The sequence below is a fragment of the Strigops habroptila genome, chromosome 6, assembly GCF_004027225.2.
Source record: "Strigops habroptila isolate Jane chromosome 6, bStrHab1.2.pri, whole genome shotgun sequence".
In the NCBI taxonomy this organism is placed as follows: Eukaryota; Metazoa; Chordata; class Aves; order Psittaciformes; family Psittacidae; genus Strigops; species Strigops habroptila.
This window is the reverse complement of record NC_044282.2, coordinates 16,168,953-16,191,774: the sequence shown is the minus strand read 5'-3', so window position 1 is coordinate 16,191,774 and position 22,822 is coordinate 16,168,953. Positions and strand designations below refer to the sequence as shown.

General features: G+C 40.2%; 1 protein-coding gene across 3 annotated transcripts in view; it reads right to left on the bottom strand.

Annotated features, from left to right (window-relative positions):
• PDSS2 (decaprenyl diphosphate synthase subunit 2) overlaps positions 1–15,175 on the bottom strand; it is a 122,212-nt gene extending 107,037 nt beyond the window's left edge. For 2 of the 3 annotated variants that reach the window (XM_030490546.1, XM_030490547.1), the window contains exon 1: positions 14,457–15,034. In XM_030490546.1, the coding sequence (XP_030346406.1) occupies positions 14,457–14,683 (227 nt within the window). In that variant the 5' untranslated portion in view covers positions 14,684–15,034. Of the gene's footprint in view, positions 1–14,456; positions 15,035–15,116 lie in introns of those variants that run through there. The other variant, XM_030490548.1, reaches the window with a different exon arrangement.
• Between the last annotated feature and the right edge of the window lie 7,647 nt (positions 15,176–22,822).

The following is a 22,822-nucleotide window of genomic DNA, read 5'->3' as shown; positions in this document are numbered from 1 at the left end:
ACACACTCCACCTGGCTCCTCTTTCACCCGACTTCTGCAACGTACTCTTCTTACTTTTCTTTTTGAAATCTGTAGGTTTCTTAGCCATCTCGATTCCTTCCTTTCTCATTAACTGTTTCTCTAACAGTTTAGTGGTAATGCTCCCATTCCCTGCTTGCTAGGAAATCTGTCAGGACCCTCATCCTTTGCTTGAAAAGCTACCTTGCCCCTGGCTTGGCATGCTTCCTCCAAGCTGCCTGGCACTCTTCTTGCCATTATCAAGCAATCAGCTGAACCTTACTTTTGCCATAACTGAGCTCCAAACTTCTTTCCCAGAAACCCTTACACTTCTTCTCTTATTTTGTGTAAAATATCTCAGCTGTTAACTGAATGCAGTATAATTAATAGCAAATCAAAAGAGAAATGTCACTTAAAAAAAAACCACAACAAAACAACACACAAAAAACCTACCACAAACAATGAAACCCAGCTCTTTTTCACCACTTTCATCAGCAAACAGAAGTCTGCAACTAGTGCATTCAGACCATTTGCCTCAGGCAAGCAAGACCTCTGCGTGGTATGTCATCATTATTTTGTGCTTTAAAAATCATCAGTAGGGCATACACCCTTAAAATAGCATAGAATATTGCTACCTGGAGATTACTTTCTGCCACAGTATAAATTGTGTTAGGACCACTTGCACATGAAGCAAAAAATAGATCAAGTTGGATGTAACTTACTTTACATATGAAATAAATGACGACACTTTTTTTAATATCATAGGATGCCAATAAGAAGTTCCCATTTACTTGGCATCATTAATTTCAACATTTTCTATAATACAGGTTTTGCTATTTGACCTCCCAAACTCTTACTGTACTTCAATATTAATAACTTAGTTATACTGAATTTGTAACAACCAAAGCAATCTTATATCATTAGTAGTGAAAGAAATTAAGTATTTTGCAAGTTAACTGCAAGTAGAGTTTGAATGGAGGACATCACAATAGCTGATGGTAAAAATAAAAATAGTAATAAATGAAATAAAGTTACAAACAACAAAACTGAAGTATATCAATTGCACAACATCATAAGTGCATTCCAAACATTTGCTTCCTAGGGTACCCAACTACACACAAAAAAAAACCCCCAACCTTCAGAAAATGCAATTACCCACAATTAAATTTTTCATAAAGTCTTCTGTTAATATTCCAGCTCTTGCACCATGGCAAGCAGTGGCTCCAGTCTAGGACACAGGTTTTTTGCCTCCTCAGGGAGATCTCCACAGCACAAGAGAGTGGGAAGCAGAATACACACATGTTCTGACCTCAAGGTATCTGAAGTAGTATGCTCCTGCAAGGGTTCTGAGCCCACATCCCTAAATGGTGCTGTGCACATAAAGTTGTCGCAATTTGCCCAGAAAAAAGACTTGCCAGCAGTCACACAGGCAGAATGAAGAACCCAGTCTGGGCCTCTTAAGTGAGTGGCTAGCACTCTAACCACTGAACATCCGTTGGGGGGAGTGGTGTGTAGAAAAAGTAGTCCAGAGACAACACCAAATTCAACAACTGAATTCCTCTAACTTAGCATCCTGCCCTCAACTGATACCAGAAATTAAAACATATGAAAAAATTTTAATCACAGGACAAATGCTTTGCTCTCTACCGTTAGCTGCAGGCATTGAAATATGGTATCCTGGAAGATTATCAGCAAACCAAAAGTATTAAAAAAAGTAGAGGGATAAAGGGGGAAGATTTTAAAAGCGACTGTTTTAGTGATGTCTCTCATGTAAGTTACTGTAAGAATGTTCTCACAAAAAAGTCTTTGCTCAAGGCAGTTTCCCCTCTACTTTGATTCTGCTCTTCAACTAGCCTCCAAGAAAATTCTTTGAGGTAATTAACACAATTAGAGGCACAATGATGAAAGCTAACTGAAAAAAAAAGAAAAAAAAAAAAGGGAAAGAAAAAGTTTAATGACTGAACTCTTTACCCTACTTTGTTTTACGAATGTATCTTTTATCGTAACTTAAGACACTACAAAATAAATTGCAGCTTGGCTGCAATAGCCACACAAGGGAAAGCACAATTTAGGTTTGTTACTCCCTCTTATTCATAAATCAGTCTCAGGCTCAGTTTAAACACATGCCAAATATGACCTAAATGTATGACATCTTCAACAAGTAATCATATTTGAGAAGAGGAAAATAAGTATTGGTTCAATCCCCACAACCCATATGCAACCAATAAGGTTACTTTTTTACAATTGTATATCATTATATAAATGCATGAGATATAATCTAAGCAAGGGGAATACCTACTGAAATCATAATATGAAGTTAACGCCAGTAACTTGTAAAACTAAAGGAGGCACTGATAGCTTCATATATGGAAATTTTGTAAACAATGAGCAAAATACAGACAGAGGTTTCACAGAATCATAGAGTCACAGATTCTATGAAACCTGTCTCTGTATTTTGTCCCTCAACAACTTCACAAAGCAGTATATTTCAATGTGCCTTAATCTTTCTCTTCCAAAGCCGACAGGAAAGTATGTTTCTGGTGATATCTTCTAATTGTCCAAGTTATTGCCTGAAATGCTGGACACAGACCAGAAATCAAAAGCAAAACATCAGTCTTGTTCAACGGAGCAGCCTAAAACAGCCCGTGAGAGAATTATGCAGCAAATATTATCCTTCTCCACTGCTAACACAGTAAAAGCTCCTCAGGGAAGAGCTTAACTCACCTGTAACTTAATTTAAAATTTAAAGATTTAAACCCCCAAGTAATTAATTAAAATAACCTAGATCTTTCATGAAAGAATAATTCAGCATTCACAGGGGAAAGAAGAATTTAAAATTATTTGCATCAACAAATGATGACATTTTTGAGGTAATCTAATGCAAAATTCCATTTTTAAATAAAATCACATCAGGTATGGAAACACAATAGGGTACCCACAGTTACACTTCCTTTTGCCATAATCAGCCTGCAGGTTTCTGCCTTGTCCGTCTCAGTAGTAAAAATAAATTAAAAATATTCAGTGGTTTGAAATCATAAAAATCATAAATAGGGAATTGAGAGCTTAAATTCAGGTTACCCTCTCTCTCTCTCCTCGTCTAACTTTCTTTCTAGAGCTAGACCAGCTCTGAAAGGTTTATTTAGCATTCAGGAAAGAAGGAAAGGATTTCCCATTCTTGATATAGAAGTGTAAAAAAAAAAAAATCTCCAAATTACTCATAATAAGGCAAGGGTTAAACATACATAACGTTTAAGCATCTGCTGTCTTTAACAATACATGTTTGGAGGTAGAAAACAAATAAAACTTGCACATCATCACTTCAAGTTAAAAATCCTAACCAACAAAAAAACCCAAACACTTTGGGAAATGTACAACTACACCCTCTCAGTAATTAGCAACACCATTCACAGGCTTCAAATGCTTGTATGACATTCTAAAGTATGGCAACAATCATTCATGTAGATTTAAAATCTTAGTATGGTCTCAGTCTTCTTCAATGTACTTTCTTGCTTTCCTAATTATATTCATATAAAGGGCTTGTATTTGTCTCCAGATTTAACCCATGGCATACAAATCTTTAAAGCATAAAAATACTGGTTTATACAACATCAGAGACTTGCTTTCAAATTTCTTTGAAAAACAGATTGAAAAATGTTTCATGAGGTCTAGTGACAGTAGTTGGTAAGCATGTAAATTATTTGTGAGCTTAAACAGATTTTCTTCACATTCTTAGGATAATGCTGTTTCTTCTTTAAGTACACTCGCTATTATGATCCCTGTCTAGCACCCCATTTATCATAGCTAGAGAAAATGAGGACAAAGGCTTAAATGGCAGATTTCCTGAGGCATACCGGTGCGTACATGCTTCCCAAACTGCTCAGTAGATAAGACTTGTTTACACAGAGCTTCACCACATAAGAACATGAAAACAGCTTTCAATATTTAATACCTACATGCACACCAAGGTAGTCTGAAGCACTGGTACCAGCCAGGGACTATATATTAATCCTGACTTGATGTTTCTAGCAAGTCGGTCACCTGGCAGTTACAATGGAAGAGAAAAAGAGAGGGGGACAATTCTAGTTGTGAAGACACCTCAACTTCAAGTTGCAATGCATGTTGAATTCTTAGCAATTATCTGAAAAAGGGGTTTTCGGATAAATTAAGCATTAGGAAGATGGAATATCTGAAAGAACACTGTGGACTTAGGATGAGACCTGTCAAAATCAGAAATTGAAGCCCTTGCATGAAAACACATTCAAAGGAGTTAACTGCATGCCCTAATCTTATAAAGCAGAACATCTGTTCAAGCAGAACAAGATATAACCCATTCCATTTTTGGGTCCACTTTGAATCCAACACAGAGCTATACTGCCAATCATTTACATTCACACAGTTATTAGACATAGACTGTGGTCTCAAGCTGTAGATCTCCATACTCTCAGCTGGTCGTTGTGTGAGAAGGTGTAGAGAGCGAGCCACCCTCGCCACCCAGATAACTCCTCTCAGCTTGGAGCCCAGGGCGCACTCAAAGTAGTGGAGGGATGCATGTACACCCACTGCAAATCTCATTGTTGCTCTGGGAAGCACCAACATCTCACACTGCAGGCTGGCATCCACCAAAAATGCTATGCTCACATTCAGTTAAAAAAACAACCTCTTGAAGTTTCATTTATAGTGTTCTGTTACTAGAACTTAATCGTTCCCTGAGAAGCCCTGGGAAAAGACCCAAAAGATTCAAGTGAACTCCTAAAGTCTTAAAAGTAGAAAAGAAAATGAGAAGGTGAATATTCAGTTAGTGTTTTATTTGAAAATAAATTAAACCCAGGAAAACCTAATTTCAGCTCTTTCACAGTGTCACAGGAACAAGGATGGCCAAAAAAAAAAAAAACCAGCCCCACACCCCTCCTCAAATGTGCACTGTATGTTAGGACATATACTACAGATCCCTTCCCACCAAAAATCCACAGGCAACAATATGATCCCAAGTGATTCAAAAACAAACAAACAAGCCTCTGTTTCTGTTGCTATAACATAATACATAATACTCTTTTTTTCCTCTGATGTCATCTTTGTAACATTGTTTTGGAATTCGATTATTTTAAAACTCGGTTGCTATGACACATTATAGTCATTACACGGATTCAGTTTCTACTTTCCAAATGGCAAGACTATTTGTTTCAGTTTTATGAAGTTGTATTATGGACAAAAACCACAAAATATTCTGTAAATTCTAATAGTAGAAACTCTAATGCCTTCAATTCCTTGAATAAATGTGCATTGGAAGAAAGGCTTCTACCAATTACCCTAAAGGTCTCCATACTTCCAGCTTCCTCAAATCTTCTGAGCCTTATTTCTGAAAACGGTCTTTTCACATTATTACTCCTACTGATAGATGACATCTGATTTCTGGCAGAGCCTGTTAATGACTCCCATACTATATAAACTTACAAATACTCAGAAAGTGACAAATTCTTCATGTGGACAATCAAACATGGAGTATACATCCTCCCCAGTATTTCTGGCTTTAACAACCAGGGACCAAGAACAGATGATAACTTGATCTCTCGGCCCTTTACACTTCAGCCTCACCTCCACAAGGCAACACACACATGTTTTTCCTGTAGATTAATTTTTAATTACTGAAATATGTCATACCAGACATTCACATTCAGAAGTCGACTTCTAAAAGAATATGAACCTCATAATGTAGCATTATCATCACTGAAATCTTTTTAAAATATGCACACAGTATATCTTCATCTTCACAAACCACATTAAATGAAAAGCAGTTGGGAATTAGACACAGGAAGGTTATTGGGATAAACACTTTCCCCTGTATAACAAAATGCACAGAAGCTGCACTGATATATCATAGGAAAACACAATCTGAGAGTTTAACACTGATTTAACACAAACACAATGCATCTTTGGGAAAAAAAAAATCACTAATGAGCATACATGCTAGCACAATCATTTTTCAAATGTGCAAAAGAGATGATTTTCCACTTGTCATCGCAAAGCTTTGCCTTGTGTATTTGGCCTAACAAGTACTCCATTCAGCTTATAACAACTTGAACTTTCTGTTAAGTTTGATTAAAAGCAGTCTTACCTAATCAACTGATTATGGTGCTACTGGCTAATCATTCAGATGACAAGCAGACACAGAGCATGTTGGCATGGACCATTACCCTCAAACTGCCTTAATGGGGACTATGCATTTGCAGGATGGGCCTACACAGGCACATCCCGCTACAGACCCAGACCTACTTTGTGACTGAAATACAGAATTTTTATCTTTTTTCTTTTCTCCCCCTCATTTGTTTTTGCTTTTTTTGTTGTTTTTTTTTTAAAGGTGCGATATATAAACTATTTCAAGGACCAGTGACAACAAATAGATGTATTAACCCTTTGATTATGATTATTCTGTGGGGTGTACTGAACAGGCAGTTAATGAAAAAGATAGCTGTCCTTCCAGCAAATTCGAACCATGAGTGTGAAGATTTGGAGGGGGGCCAGGGGAACCCAAACAAACCAAAACAAAAGAAGTTGTTACAGGGAATGATTTTTTGAGAGTATAGATTCTATAAAATTAATTCATTTTCAGCATACTTAGTGGCAGCTATCAAGCCAGTCAATTCATGTTTACAGGACTGTTCAAGTAACCAATAATAAAAATTAATATCTACTTGATTTTGAAGAAAGCTCCTTCTAAAAGGAGTACTTTTTGAAACAAATTTGGGGTGAAGGCTATGGTGTTTGCTTGTTCATGTTTTTTAACTAGAAAAGTCAAGCTGAATCACTAGTTCCTAGGTATGACTTCTCTCCCTAGCAGGGAAGAAAAGGGGAACAAAACAAACTAGATGTTTACTATACACTTCTATTAAGAAACAGAGGATTACCTGTAGGCCTGCCTTTGCTTCTCCCCAAAACAGAAGAGCAGTCATGGAAAAGAACCACCTAGTGCTATTTTGAAGAAACTGACTGGAGAAATAAGAAAGCAAAATGGGAACAACCACCACTTGTAATTTTAGTGGAAAAGAAATGAGAAAGATGAATGAAAAAGCTGGAACCTTGGTGATTCTTTAGGAATAGCTGAGGACTGAAGAAAATATGACTGTGGCTTACCTGAAGAACCTCCAGCAGGCTGAACAGGTCCTAGAGTTTCTCAGTTAAGTAAGGTATTGAGGCAAACTTCTAAGCCCTTTATATCATTAGAAGTAAAATCTAGCTAATTCACAGCATGTGTTTGATAAAAGCTCACATATAATGAGTCTTACCAGTTTTCCTACGTGATCAGTTTTTCTTTCCTTAAATGAATCTCTCACACAGCAAGAATGAATAAAAAATATTTAGGTAAAGTTATTGCCAGTGCCAGAAAACTGGCAAGGACAATTCAAGGGCAGCAAAGCAGGTGCTACAGATTTTAAACTTAATTTTTGTAATAGATCCAATTTTTAAATTCACGGTGTTCCTCTACAGCCTGTCAGGTTTGTCTCTAGCAGTAGTTCCTTTAGGGCAAGGACTGCACACAGTCTGCCTACCCTGAGGGAAACTAAGACACTCAGATGTGGGGTAAAGATATTAATAATTTAAGCCAGTGGTCTGCCACCCCTAGGAGAAAGCAGTAGTGTAAGTACAGAAACAGCTAACTCCAGAGCTTACCTTTGTCCTTTGTGAACTTTGTATTTTCTGAATAGATTTACAAAGTGCTGTAGAGGATACCATGTTACCCATGGTTGTTGAAGGAGTTCTAAAAATGCTCATGGAAACTAGTTAACAGGGTCTCCTGCCACTGCCAGGGCCTCCAACACCAGGAGAGACATCGACTGGGAGGCAGCATCAACAATAAAGGTGGAGGAGAGAGTAAATATCTTCAGTAAGGAGAACACATTTTGTAAGGTACAAAATATAGACCTCAGAAAGAGTAAAAGCCCTAGGAAAGGTACTTTTTCCATTACTCTTGTAAGGCAAAGTTAACTTACCACAGCAAAATAGAAGATTCATGGAGTGAAAACTGTTGCCAGTGACCCAAACATGAATTTTGATTACTTTTTGACATTGACTCTCATTTGCGCTTTATATGAAGCCATACTTGGTAACCCTCTTCTGGGTTACAGAAATAACTATTTTGAAACTATTTCCACATATCAAGTACTCTTTCCCTGTATAGAGCAAACATTGACGTAACAGTCATTCACTGGCATGTGAAACTTGGTATTTAATATTCACAGTCATTACCAATCAACTGTACCTGAAAGTAGAAAAGAACAGATGGGAACTTTACATATTACCTTTGTTTTAAAAAGATGCCTAGGCTTCTGTGTGCCTAAAGTAAAACCAAATTTTCTCTAGGTGTGGTATACTATGTCCTTTCAAGAGTGACTGGCAGTTGGATCTGTTCATTATACATTCAGTTTTTCGTATGCTTAAGAAATCCCAAGAGATCTTTCATTTAATCAGAATAATAAAAAAAAAAAGTTAAGGCGCCTTAAATGTGAACTATGAAGCCCAATCCCAAGTGTAAAATTTCTGGCGCAACTCTCATCTTCTGGAGGCTTCTGACAGCTGTTTGAAAGAGCAGTCATAACTGGCAGACATGAGCATTTAAGTATATGAAAGTAGAGTTGCTGGTGGAGAAAAATAATAAAAAACATACAGTGGTGGAACTTTTGCAGGAAGAGAAACAAAAAACAAAATTTGGGCTAAAGAACAATCCCATTCCACCTTACTACAGTGTACAATGTGAGTGTGACCTCCAAAAATGGATTCTATCCCCCTTAACCGTACAAGTCTATATAAAGCGATGGCTAACTGAAGACCACAGTGAAGGCCACAGATACATTGAAGAACATGAAAAGAATGAGATATAGAAGGAAATTTCATCCATATATGAACATACAATGGTTTAATTCCTTCCATGGTTTTTTACTTTCAAAAGTTAACTTCCACAATACCTCTTTGAACATTTTGTCTGTTCGTTCAGCGAAAATCCACAAGAAACTGATTTTTGATGTCTAAGAATGGTTTACTTGATGGTGAGTATGGTAACATAAACCCCTATGGAGTACCAACAATTATAAGAGATGTAACATGACGAAGGCTTTTAAGGTTACTACTCTTAAGTCTATCAAAACTGACTGAAAGATATTCACAAAACCCAATGTAACTAAGATTGACCAGCCTTTCTTGAAAGAGGTAAGTTTCTGCATGGGGTGAGTCAATGCAAGAATTTAACTCCAATGCTTCAACTGTCTTTCTCCTGAAAGCATCTCTGTTTCCATCAGCTATATAAAATGCCTTCCCGCAAAAATGCAACTTCCTATTACCACCAGTATTTCAGTAATTTTGCAAAGAGTTCCAAACATATCAAGCAGGAAAAAACGTTTCTGTGTTTCTGGCATCACGACTAAGACTTTCTGCAAAAGTGCCCTGCATGCTAGCTTAGGTGCCCAGTGTTTCCATGAAGTCCAACAGATCTCTGGGGTAAACATAGGAAGTGGCACAACTGCTGCCTCATAGCTAATGTCACAGACATTCCGAGTACGATTACAAAAAAATCACATCTCTCTACCACAAAAATATTTTGTACAAAGTGTTACAGCAGACTGAAAAAAAATACTAAAATTTAGTGAATGCAAATGTGTTTCAACTTCTGATGCAGCAACAGCAGGAAAGGGCCTTTATGCCCCCAAGGTCCATTACAGACTGAGCAATTCAGTGAAACTTAAAAGACTGTAGTAAGTTTTTGTTTTAGAAGCTGCAAGTTGACCGGGCTCCCTGCTTGTCAATTTGAGTATCCAGCCGCTGGCTGTTCTCAGAGAAAGTTACCTCATTAGCCACTGCCAAGTAAGCAAACACATTTTTCTAGCCCAGGAAAAAAAATAATTGATTAACATTCAAAACAAGGATCTAAAAAGCTACTCATAGTCAATCACAGCACCTACAGCTATAAAAAATTATAGCTTTAAGGCCACCATTCTGTTAAGACAAAATATAAATTGGCAACAGCAATTCCATCAACAGCAGGTTGGAACAAATCCCTAGGTCTATGCTGAAATCAGTCATCCACATAGGAGGGCAAATGCACGCCGCATCTGAAGTTACAAGATACATGTTACTGAAATAAGCCATTTCAAGCTGGCAGAGAAACTATCAGGAAACCAATGTTATCAGTCATTTCAACTGAAAAGCATGTAATCTTGAACCGATTCTGGATTGCATTTTATGTTCAGTGCTTAAAACGGCTAGAGATCTACATGGAGAGGGCTGCAATGGAACAAAACCTGGTCTATCGAGGATTTTTATTTCTGTAATAATCCAGGAAAACCACAACTAAGTCTACTTAAGCGTTTATCACCAACAAACAATTGACAGAACTAAAATATAATCATTCCTCCCACATGCTAATGACAGAATGGCTAGAGCTAAATAGTATCCCATAATAATTTTGCATGTATGAAGTGTTCCATTTCATTTAGTGATATTATAAAAATGATGCATTGGCTGTAACGTTTACTGTTTATAATCTGCAGCAAGCTATACCCTTCTCAAGGGAGATTAAATAAACAAGAAAATGTTATTCATGCTATGTATTTGAGAAAAGTAGATCGCTGTGCCAATTACAGATTCTTTCCAACATTAAGAAGGATGTATGCTAGCCTAGAAAGGAGGGGGAAAGAGAAAAGAGAAGACTGGAGATTTGTTTGCTTCCCAACTGAAAAGAGATCATACGTTCATGCGCTGAAAAAGTTTTCCTTTAGTCCAACAAAGCTTGAAGAGTAAAAAAATTTAAATGTTAGTTTTGAGTAGCTGCTAAAAACACATCAGTATCCATTACAGGGTAATATTTTAATGATAGCATTTGTTTAAATTATTCTTTATTAATATTGCCATGCACCACTTTCCACTCAAAGATCACACTGATCGATACGGGCTGTAATGAATGAAGTGTAACACCTCCACAAAACAGATGCTACATTATTTGTTTTACAGATAAGTAAACGCAACTATGAAAAATTAAGTGACTTGCTCTAGTCAGAGAGCCAAAAGCACAGCTGCGAATATAATCCAGATACCACAGCTTCCAATGATGTGTTAAACACTAGACATTAGCCTTTCTAAAATGAAATGTAACATTTCCCTCCCATTTCGTCCTCTTTCTAACAAGTCTGGCAAAGCTAGTTCTGAGGATGTTCACTTCATGTGGCTGACACTTAAGAAATCAAAAACTTAAAAATAATAAAAATAAAAGAAAGATAAACTCGACTTCACCACACGGATTACAGAACTCCCAAATCCCTCACTGTAGGGCTCAGTTACCATCTCTGCCCTCCCAAGAGCAGAGTCAGCAATAGCTCCCAGATTTAAAGCTGCTGGCCAGGCACAGGCTTGCTAGGAGGTATCAGGGTCGCACATCATCCCAGAGGAACACCTGCTGCAGTCCTGATTCATGGCAGGCACTTACACCCAGGAACTGCCACCGCCGCATCCAAACGAGAGGAAGAAACGGATGGGATCATCAGAGAAACGTATACTGCCCCAGCAGCTGTTCCTCCACATGTCCTGTCTCACAGTTACCTTGAAGCTGCCTTCTTTAAGGCGCTCAGCACAGGGTATGTGTCGCAACAGCCTAGTGACTCAAAGCTCGGCAAGAGGTTAAAAATGCTCATCAGTACTCCTATCACACTAAAGACTTTTAGTGCGGTGGCAATTATGCCTTATTCTGTCTCAGCTCAGAACCTATTCTGTGCAGTTAAAGCAGAGGGTTTTCTACCGATGCTTAAGAAACCCCTACTGGTCTGAGGAAGACTTCAAAGGCTAGCAAAGCATTTAGACACAAAAAACACTGATGACAAAATGCCACCAGTCAAAGAAGGTTAAAAAAAAATTAATATAACTTAGAGATGACAGCAAGCACTCATAATTTGATTGTCACCACTTACAACCTCAAAAATAAATGAATAGAAACTTGAGAAGCAGCACGTATCATTAATCATATTTACTGCACAGAGTTTTCAGACGTTCTCACAAACAGAAAGATATCCTTAAGTGTTGGAGCACTTAATATTGACATATACAGTATTTATGCATTCACAGTCCGAAGAAAGGTTAGAGTTGCACAACACACCAATCACTTCGGTTAAAAAATAATAAAAAAATCACCAAAGAACATATTTCAGATACCCACGCCTTAAAACATTTGCCTGAACAGACAACGGGAAACCTCTGTTACTTGATGAGCATGGGTAATGAGCCAAAGATTGAAAAATCAAGACCTGTTTCCTAAACTGCTATAGTAAGTCACATCATAGATCTCAGACCCATAACTAAAATCAATCCCATTTACAGTCAAACGTACAACAGTCAAATTTCAGGAAGAGATTAAAATTATTAAGAAAGGATAAGGTCAAAATTCACTCCATTGCAAAATCATACCATAAATCAAGGTGAGGCACAATTTGTGCATTGCACAATAGTAGTAAAACTTGTAGTTTTACTGTAAAGGTGTAGTAAAACTTGTCAGCAAGAAATTAACTCTTCATATAATACAAATGTCAAGGCCATTGAAAGTGCATCTACAACAAAACCTTTGCATGTTCTCATTTGCCTTCACTGGCATTTCCAAAACAAGAGCATGCAGTTTCAGTGAGTAAATAATGACTTCTGTTTCCAGCATGACACACCAGGTCAGTAGTGTACTCTGAAATATGTATGAATTTAAAAAAATTAACAGACTCAATCCTGCTGACCCTGTGCATGACTATTCCTAGAAGTATTCCACAAGCCATAAGCTTACAGAATTAAGCCTGAAGCAGTCCACTTAAAACAACAAAACTCACACATCACAGCTCCACCACAAAACCTCCAACCATGCCGCAAAATACTCCATTTAAACTTAATTCGCAAATAAGCGAGCAACTGATACACACTGAACTGACTCTTTAAACCTGCGGGTCTCTATGATACTTCCACAACTACAGTGGAAGCTTAAGAGCCCAAATACATTGCATTAGGTCCTCCTATTTCCTGCATTCCATCAGCCGACCTTAAAGTCGGATCCTAAGGCAGAAAAACATTTTCTTCCTATCCCTCCTCTTAAAAAGGAAAACCAAAAATCTTTGTTAAGCTTATCATAACATCACAACCTTTATTACTATGCAATTCAACAAAATCCCCTCCAATACCATTTCTAAAGTCAGGTATTTTCCATTTTTATTAATAAGTTTATTTGTTTCTTCCATAAAAGTCTACTTAAAACCAGTATCTAAATCCCTTTCCCCCAAAATAATGTTTCTTTTAAAAGCTATGTTTGCCCCCTGTACTCCTTTTTTCACTTAAGACTACAAAATTTAGAGAGAGAGCCTGAAAAACAAATCTTGATTTACATCACTAGACCGTAACTCTGGAGTCAAGGACCACTATGCAGAATTTTTATTCCTTTAAAGAAAAGCAGAACATTTGTTTCGAAGAAATGCTAATTTTTGTTTTACACCAATTCAAAAATACTGTGCATACCAAATGCGGGTTCTATTAACATCGCTATATTTACAGTTACAGCAAAACCAGTTCTATCAAACAAAAACTATCCCTCAAAAAATCCAATGACCTTGGAAAATGGCGCTTTTTTTTTTTTTTTAAATTTTGTTAAGCCTCTGGCATTTGAATGTTCAAAAAATTCAAAAAAACCTGCCACTGCTAACCAGTTCTTGTTTTACAGACAAAGAAAACACTGCCCAACAATCCCAACTCCTGCTTATTGGCAGGAATGCAAGTCTTCCATCAGTTTGCCTTAAAAATGAAAGGGTGGATAATCAGCTTAGCAACCCTAAAAATCTCAACAATATACAAAACCGCACAGCTCCCAGCTGGGTATTCCAAAACAGACAATGTTTTCTAAAGCCCTTAGTAACAAAACACATAGTTCAGAGCAGTGTCATTTTGAGCCTTTAAGTTGATCAGCTCTGCCGGGCTTTCTTCCACCGGTTTCATTGCAATACAGTATTAATATGAAGAAATATGTAACTGTTCGTGAGACATACTTCTGTTATTTAGGGATTATTTTCCTTTGTACATCGCGCGGGGAAACTCATTTGCTGCACGTGGCATTACAACGCAGCAACTTCTCAATGACAACGGTAACCGAAGGGAAAACCTGTTGCGGGAAGCAAGCCAAGACCGTGGCGGGAGGGCTGACCGCCCGCGCAGAACCCTGCGGCTCACGGCCCGGTTAGCCACGGGACGCACCAACCACAGCACCGCCGCGCCCGCCCGCGAAGCGATGCCGAGCACCGCCACCGCCCCGGGGCCCGCTCCTGACAACTAACCAGGGCCAAAACTTCCCACAAGTTTTCAGGAGCCTCCCGAGCGCTGCCGGCGGTTTCCATCGGCCCCATCGCCCCGAGCCCCACAGCCGGCGGGGCGGCGGAGTGCTGCTCCCCACCGGGCCGGGCGCTTACCGGGCGGTGTCGAGCAGCGGGTGCTTGGTGCCCACCAGCTTGCGGACCTGCATGGCGATGTTGCTGAGCTCGTCGCTCAGCAGGCACCGCAGGCTCATGAAGGACGTCGGGTACCCCACGATCTTCTCGGCCTCCGACACCACCTGGCTCCAGGGCGGGCCGCCCGACGCTAGACCCCGGAGGCCGCCGGCGCCGCGGCCTCCGCGCCGCAGCAAGGCACCCCACATCCCCTCCGCCGTCCTGGGGAGGCCCCCGGCGCCGGCTCCTCTCTCCCGTTACTCGCCCCGGAAGGGCCCCGCACACCAAGCAGCCGCGAACAAGTCCCCCTCCTCGCTCGCTGCGAACAGAGGACAACGCCGCCGCACCCGGCGTCAGCGGCCGGCTGAGCCCCCAATGGCGGGACCCCGCGGCAGCCGCGCTGCCTGCCCGCGTTCCCCCAGGCTGCGCGGCGGCGGCCGGAGCGGGCTCATTGTACCCTGGGGGCAGCCATCTTGGGCGTCGCAAAACGCGCCGGGCCGTAAAGCGAGGGCGGCGAGGTGCTCTCTTCCCGCTCTCACCCTGCGTCCTCGCCGGACGGCGGCGGGCGTGGGGGTGGTGGGTGAGGGGGGTGCGCCCCTGGGGAAGGAGCTGTGGTGCCTGCGGGGGTTATCTGCGCTTTACCTCATCCCTAGCTCTTGCACTGGGTCAAGGGCTGCCGTCTCTCATCCCCGCTCAGTGCTTGTCGCCTCCCGGAGCGGCGTGTGAGGGTTGCCCGTGGCAGAGGGGCCAGCTGGAGGGGCAGCGTTGTCGGCCCTGGCCCAGGGCTCTTGGCGGGCAGGGGATGCCCCACAGAAGGGATGTGCTCTGCCTGCGCCCATCGTTGCGTACAGAGGCCAGCGGGGAGGACAGTTAAACTTCCCACGTAAAGTTTGCAACATGTAGCCTTTAGCTACACAGTCATGTTTTCTATTTTCATAATTACAGTGTACGGGCATTCTTTTTTGCCGTAGTTGTTCGGGATGTAGCACCAGCAGCCCTTGTTTACTGCGTGCTCTGCCGTTCCTTGTTTGGTCCGATGGTGCTCCACTGTGACACAGCTGAGAGGTTTATGAGCAGCCTCCTTGTGAGCTGAAGAGATACTTGCAGCCAAATGGTTAACATCGAAAGTGACAACTAATTTTGAGTACCCAGCTGAAGGCTTCTGGGTCCTGCAATTCTGCGGTGTGGTCCACTATATCTCATGTAGTCTTTCATTTATTCTAAGCATACCCATCGCTGATGCCTCTTTACAGCTGCATGCACCCAAAGTTTTTGTGAATTCAGAAAATGGATTTTCTGTACCCCAGAGGAGGAAAAATCACCAACCATCTGCAGAAATTGGATTTATGTGACTTCCTCAGTTCCACAAATACTCCAGCAAGAATGTGATCTATTCTGTCTTTACAAACGCTTACATCCGTTCCTCTTGTAACTTCCAGTCTTTGATGCAATGGGTCAGGCAGAGTTCTGATGAGAAAACAGTCCCATTGACTACATTCCTGTGAAAAATGATGGTGTTACATTTCTTATCTTTACAAATACAAGATACCTGTCACTTAGTTTTGTTTGTATTATTCCACATGATTAAAAAGTTACATTGAAGTATACTGTTAAAGAAAGTGCAAATAGAAAACAACTCCATTACAAAGAACGATGAAGTGCAGTCCCGGAAAGCACAAATAACTCTTGAAGTTACAAGGGGGAAGCTGCTAAAAGGAACATCTATACCTGTTTCCTGTGACAATGACAAGGTGTTTATCGTTCCTTTGCCTGAGATGACTCAAAATGGGCACCAAAATCGTAAAAGTTACTGTCCTGAAGAACGGGGTTTGACTGTGGAGTCAACAACGGCTGTACATGCCTGTGGCATCTCATAAGCAGCCTCTCGCAAACTGGAGAATGATAAAAATAGAATGGAGAGAACCTGCAAAACCTGGAAAGATGACAGGAGCGCTAAGGTTCTGCTGTCAAATCTTCACTTTTTGTGCTGCCTGTCTCTGAGAGAATAAAGCTTTGATTTGAAGGAGCTGCCATTGAGTCAGTTGAGATAGCTAGTGTCACAGAACAAACTGTTGCTAAATAGGGAGTTTCAGCTCATAAACACAGTCTAAAAATGACAGAATGCAATGGCATGTTTCTGTGCAGAAAGACTAAGTTAATGAAAATCGCTGGAGGGATGCACTTAAGAGGAGCTACCAAGGCACCTCATCCTGTAATGGTGACAATTCCGTGATTAATTTCCCGAGCCATATCCATTCTTGCACTTAATATGGTAAGTATTCTGTGAGAATCTAACATGATTATGCAATTAAAGTCTGCTTAAAATAATATGTATAAACTGAGGAGAATGAGGGTTCTATGAGCAGTAAACCTACCATCTCCTAATGCGTGAGACTAGGTTTTCAAAATCACTGGTCTTTGTGTTGCAGCCTGAGAAACTGAAGCTTTCCTGTAGAATTCTCCTAAGTCTGAATGGTTTAGAACTAGGGCAAGACCCTTGATACCCACAACATCACAAACTGCCACTAGAGCTTCTTCAGGGTTCACCAGCGGTGGGTTGATGTTCTTTAAATGCAGCAATCGCTGCAGAAACAAAGATACATTTTGTCAGTGAGTTCCACGGCTTTTTTTTTTTTTTTTTTTTTGCCAAAAAGACTCTTTGAAAACTTTTGTGCTGTAATACCCAAGGACCCTCTGTCTCTCACTCTCAACTTAATGCTTTCATCCCTTTCCGTTCTCTTAACAATGCAGCAGTCTTACTTCAGTAGTCCATTTCTGACTCCTGGCCCAAGTTCATGGTTTCTTTCTCCCAACATCCTCGCTTCTTCCGCTTCAGTCCCCCACACCATCCCTACCAGCTGCTGTTCTTTCATTCTTGTCACAGCCTCCTCATCTTTTTCTCATTAAGTTCCAATATCCTCTTGTCTGTACAGCCTGCATGGACGCTTCTTTTCATACATGTTTATGGGTGGGACTGTGGGGAGCAACAGCAGAACTCTCTCTTGGTTCTTGCACTCACCTCCACAAAGACCTCTATTGCTAAGAAAAGCCATTGCTGGAAAGTCTTGCCTGTCCCCAGTATACCTAGAGCAGATGTCTATTCCTGTTGGACTTTTCAGACAGTGGAATGTGGAAAGACCATTCTGATCAGAAGTCTGTATTTATGTTTTTTAATAGGAGCAGTCTGAGACATTCCCCTCCCATCAAATCCTTGGCAAATCCTTTGCCAAATTTCTGTTGTAGAGCACAGAGATAGGAGAGTTTCTTTCTCCGTCAGGCAGTCCAACAATATTTTTTAACACAAGCAAAATGTATTTTTTGCCAACCTTATTTTGCAAATTGACTGAACTACTTTAAAAATCAGCTTTGGGCTGACACTCCAATTGCAGAAAAAATCATTACAAATTAGCTAATATTTGACAGTCACAGGCATCAAAAGACAGGGTCTTATAATGGGTAATGATGCACCAACTTACCCATAGGCATTGCCACTTGCACTGCCTGTAATTTGGAGATTCTCAGTTTTTCTGTCCCACCCCCAAAAAAAAAAAACCATCAGAAGTGAAAATATGATGTACTTACCATATTTTAAGTTGTGGACAAAACCACATGCCTTTTTTTTTTCTTCTTCTTCTTCTTTATTTTCTTTCTTCTCAGCTCAGTTCCCCTCAGGATTTGAGAGAAAACCCCACACTATTTCAAGAGCTTCAGTGACTGTACAATAAATGTGTCTATTTCTTTAGAGTCTTAAGTAGAGAAGAAAAATGAAGCTCTTTTTTTTTTTCTATCAATTGACTTTGTTAAGCCTCCCCAGGAGGAGAAATAAGCCACTGAAGGGGGCCAGTATCAAAGTTGAAGAACAAAGATGAAAGGTGAAGAGACACTTCTGTTTACATCAGCATGCTCTTGACTAATGTACCAGAGAATACATCAAAGCCACTACTCATGCCAGCTCCGGATATCTTTTCTAACAAATGAAATGTGGAAATATTTTCCTGACTACCATCTAAAGTAAAACAATTGCAAAGCACTCTCATTTGATTGGCAACATTTGACCTTTCAGTCTTTCAGTCACTCTGGCCTTATCCAAAATAAATGATGCCCATAGGGGAGTGAGCAATGTTAATATGTTACACTAACTATGCTCTGCCAATATAATGTATCTTCTTCTAGATGTTGCTTAATTTTTTAATATATTAAAGCTTGGGTGCACTCTTTGGCTGTTTAAAAAAAATGAAAGCTAACAGAAATATGTCTGTTCCTGCCAAAGCATCCAGGTAGTTTTTGCCCCACTGTTCCATACATACAGAGAATTGATTTACTCCATATCATGCTGGGGAAGCAGACAGTTATGATCATTTCCATTTTGGAAGTCAGGAGGTTTAACAGAGAGGTTGTGTGATTTGTCCAAGGCTTTGCAAAACCCCTAAGGCAAACTGAGAAAAGAATCCACTTCTCTTGACCTTACTGTCTGTGTCTTGTCTACAAGGCTGCCTGTCTTCCTACTAGCTGACAGACTGCCGAGAAGCATGAAGGCCTTATTGATCCTATAGTTAGATGCTGAAAAAACAGTATTGTTTAGCATCAGTTGATTTCAGTAAGAGTCATTTCCCTTGGACAGAATTTGGCACTAAAAGGTACTAATTTTTAATCCTAAATATACCTTCTGAGATACCAATATCAGAACACGATGAATTGCTGGTTAATAAATGATAATAAATGCATAATTATGTCAATTTTTTTTAAAACAAATATAGCTGCAATATATAGGGATCCTTTGTATGAGTAGGTGTGTGTTGCCCTTTCCACTCCGCACACAAAACGCAGTGACACAGCAGCTCATCAGTGCATGGCACGGATGAGAAGCCAAAGCTCCTGGTAGCTCTCAGCAGCGCTGTGCAGGCGGTGCAACATGCCCCTCCTGTGCCGCACGCCTGCAGATCACAGCTCCCTTCTCACTGGCTCACCAGCCAGCACTGCAAAGAAAACAAAATCAATTGAAATCCCTGCGTTTCAGCAAGCTGAGTAGGAACAGCAGCAGATGAGTGTGTGGCTGGTAACGCCCCTTCTTCATAGAGTCACTGTTTTTTCACCTCCCAACCCAATTTCAATTGTAAGACAGCCTCTTAGGCCATCTCCTCTGACAGGCAGTGCTTCACTCTGGGGAATTTGGACAGAGACTCTCAAAACCGCAACATTTTGGAGCCAAGTAATCTACAGAAGAAGGTGGAGAAAGATAAGCACAATGTTAATTCTGGTCAAATGTAATCGAAGCTGACAAAGCATCCATCATCCTGTACAATATTAGCCTTTAAATATTCAGCTTTATCAGTTTCCCCATTCTTAATCCATCATTAACCACCCCGTGAAGCCTCAGATGATTAGCCCCACCTCTGCATCTTGGCAACCCATTAACTATTTATTATTTGTATTTAATTGCACTCTAGTAGCTTTGGAAAACTCCAACCAGACACATTTCAAAAACTGGAACAAAGGAGATGGTCCCTTGCTCATGGAGTTCATGGTCTGGGCAAGAGTGAAATGCAGCAAAGAGGAAATGACAGCCATGCTGAACAAAGGCTTACTCACATGCCCTCTGTTAAACTCCCCACCCCACAAATCTGAAAATTTTCTATGTTTTTTTTTTCCCCTAGCGAATTCCGCTTCAGTATCCTTTAAAATCACAAAAGATGATGCGATTTCAGAGGGTCCAGCAGGAAAAAAATTGGGGGATTTAGTATGTTAGGTGAAAAATAGATTGAAAAACTCTACCTAAATCATTCCACAATTACTAGGTAGTGATACAGGAATTAAAGTCATAGTATAGTAGGAAACTGGCAAACATATACAACATTCACATTTTACGTGAATTTAAATAAATAAATGGAAGCATTTTTCAGTTAAAATGCTTATTTCTCAGGGACTAAATATATGTAATTTATGAAGTGTTATTTATATTTTGCTGCTTGCTATTCACATGCGTAATCCAAACACAAATACAATACTAAGTGTTTTTTCTGGGTTTGAGGGGAGAAGATCTGTGCACCTTTTTTTGTCTTTCTCTATTTCTTTTTTACTTAAATGGGAAGCTATGTATTCTTCACCAAGGCTGGCTGCACATTTCCTCTGAAGTAAACTCTGCAGAAGTCACCAGTGCCTTTGTTACCCCCGCCTGGGCTTCTGTACCTTTCTATTTATGAATCCCCTTTGATGTTTGCCTGAAAGATCCAGTTCCCAAGACAGCCACTACCCACTCCCTGAGCAGTGCCACACAGCACGAGCCCTCCACACCAGAGACTCAGTACTGGCTTGCTGTTTACTGATCAACTTTAAAACCCAGAGCACTAGAGGAAATGGTTTTCTGAGGGGTCCTCTCCCTCTGTGTCCACCCCCGCTGCCTTGCTACTAGGTGGAGAGTAATGTCTGTCTGGGAGCCAAGTCTCAGTACATGAAAGTCAAGCTGGATGATAAAGCAAATGGTTTTAAAATTTGAGTTAGAAGCCACAAGTTAAACAAAATCATGTGAATCCATCCTTGTAATTCTGTGTCTGAACAAAATAATTTATTTCAAGTAGCATTGACTAAATGGCTTTGTGGCAATTGAAACAAGATAAACAAAGGTATTCCTCTGTACTATACTGTACTATCTATACACTTTCTTCCCCATCTATGTAAACCCTTCTGTTCAACAAAGGTGTTTTTCAGCACTATTAACTCAGCTTTTGAATTTATCCCGATATCAGTCTGTTGGAGACAAAACAGTGATGACCCTCAGGGTACAAGGGGTGATGCATTTTTTTTTACCTAGCATTTGACTCACTTGCATCTGTTCTCCTTTTAATCCTTATGATTAAAATACCTGCCTGCCATTTCACTACATGATCTAAAATGATTAAAATTTGAACATTATAGCAACCATAGTTACTGCTGCTGTACAAAAGGAAGAACAATTGATCTAGGCCAACACAGTTAAGTAAGCTATAGAAGGGAAACCACAAGCTAGTAATGGAAAGTAGAATATAAGAGTATTGAGTCAGGTGAAAAGAGCATCTAAGGTAGTCAGAGACACTATGAAACACTTAAGGGAAGAGCATGAGAAATGGAGCAAGTATGGAGAAGTATGTCCTGTGGCATGTCTGCCCATCTTCAACCTGACTGCACTTTAGAGACTTCTTGAGGCAGGTGCTCTATCAAGTCTATCATGTTTAATAAACCAAAATGGATCTATTTTCCCTGACTCCCAAGTCTGGTTCCTCTAAGCTCCTCTGTGAAGCCGTTTAGACTTTTTCTCCCCCAAACATTCTGTGGACATGTGTTCCACAGTTTTATTAGGCATTATGTGGGAAAACCCCACACTTCATTCTGTTTATTTTAAGCTTCCTAACTAATAGTTCGCATTCAGACCCAATGAGGCATGCCCAAGCTAGTCTAAAAGAAGCCTTGAACAACATCTCCATCCCTTTCTGTTTTATTAATTCCCCCATCTTCATTTTTTTCTATCTCATTCCCTTTTTCTTTTATTCTCATATTATCTCTGGAGGGTGTTACAAGCTACGCAGGCGTCTGATTTACAAATGAATGCCTATTACATACCAAAATTCAAATGATGGAAAGCATGGCAGTCCTTCAGAGACAAGCTCTTTCACAATGGTGTCAGTTGCCTGTAAGGTTAGTCTTAAACTTTGGCACCTCAGTTCCTTTCTGAGGTTCTGAGCGGTGGTGACCTGGTTTGTGGAGGTGCTTAGCACCCACCACCTCCCGGGGGGAGCTGCCGGCATTCGGCACGCACAAGAGAACACTTTTATGCAAAGCATCTGCCTGGCTCTGGGCACTCAAGAATTAAATTGTTATTCTGCATTCAGCTTCACAGTGTAGTGACACAGGAAATCGTCAGCACCGGAGTGAAATTAAGAACCTTAGGACTGGCGATGCAACCCTTACTTATGGTGGTTTAAGGGAAGCAATCCTCTTGAATTAAATATTACTAAACGTGAATTTTCCCATTTACTTTCAGGATCAGTGGCAAATGGTGCAGAGGGCTGTCATCTTACAGACTTTGTGTAGTATAAATGTCTAGATCATAGTTATATCAGGAATCCTGCTTGGACATCTGATTTTCAGCTTTATATCTGTTTCCACAGTAAAACACACCAAAACTTTAACTTACACATTCACCTGCACGATCATCCAATAGATACACTTTCCATCTGCCCTATATTTTTTTTCTCTTTTTCTGCTCCTCTCTCTCTCTTGGAATTTGCCCAGACCTATTCTCTAGCCAAAAGTATCTTTCCCTCCCCCTCTCCCCTTCAGTGTATTCCTCTTTGCATTTCTTTTTGCTTTCTCGC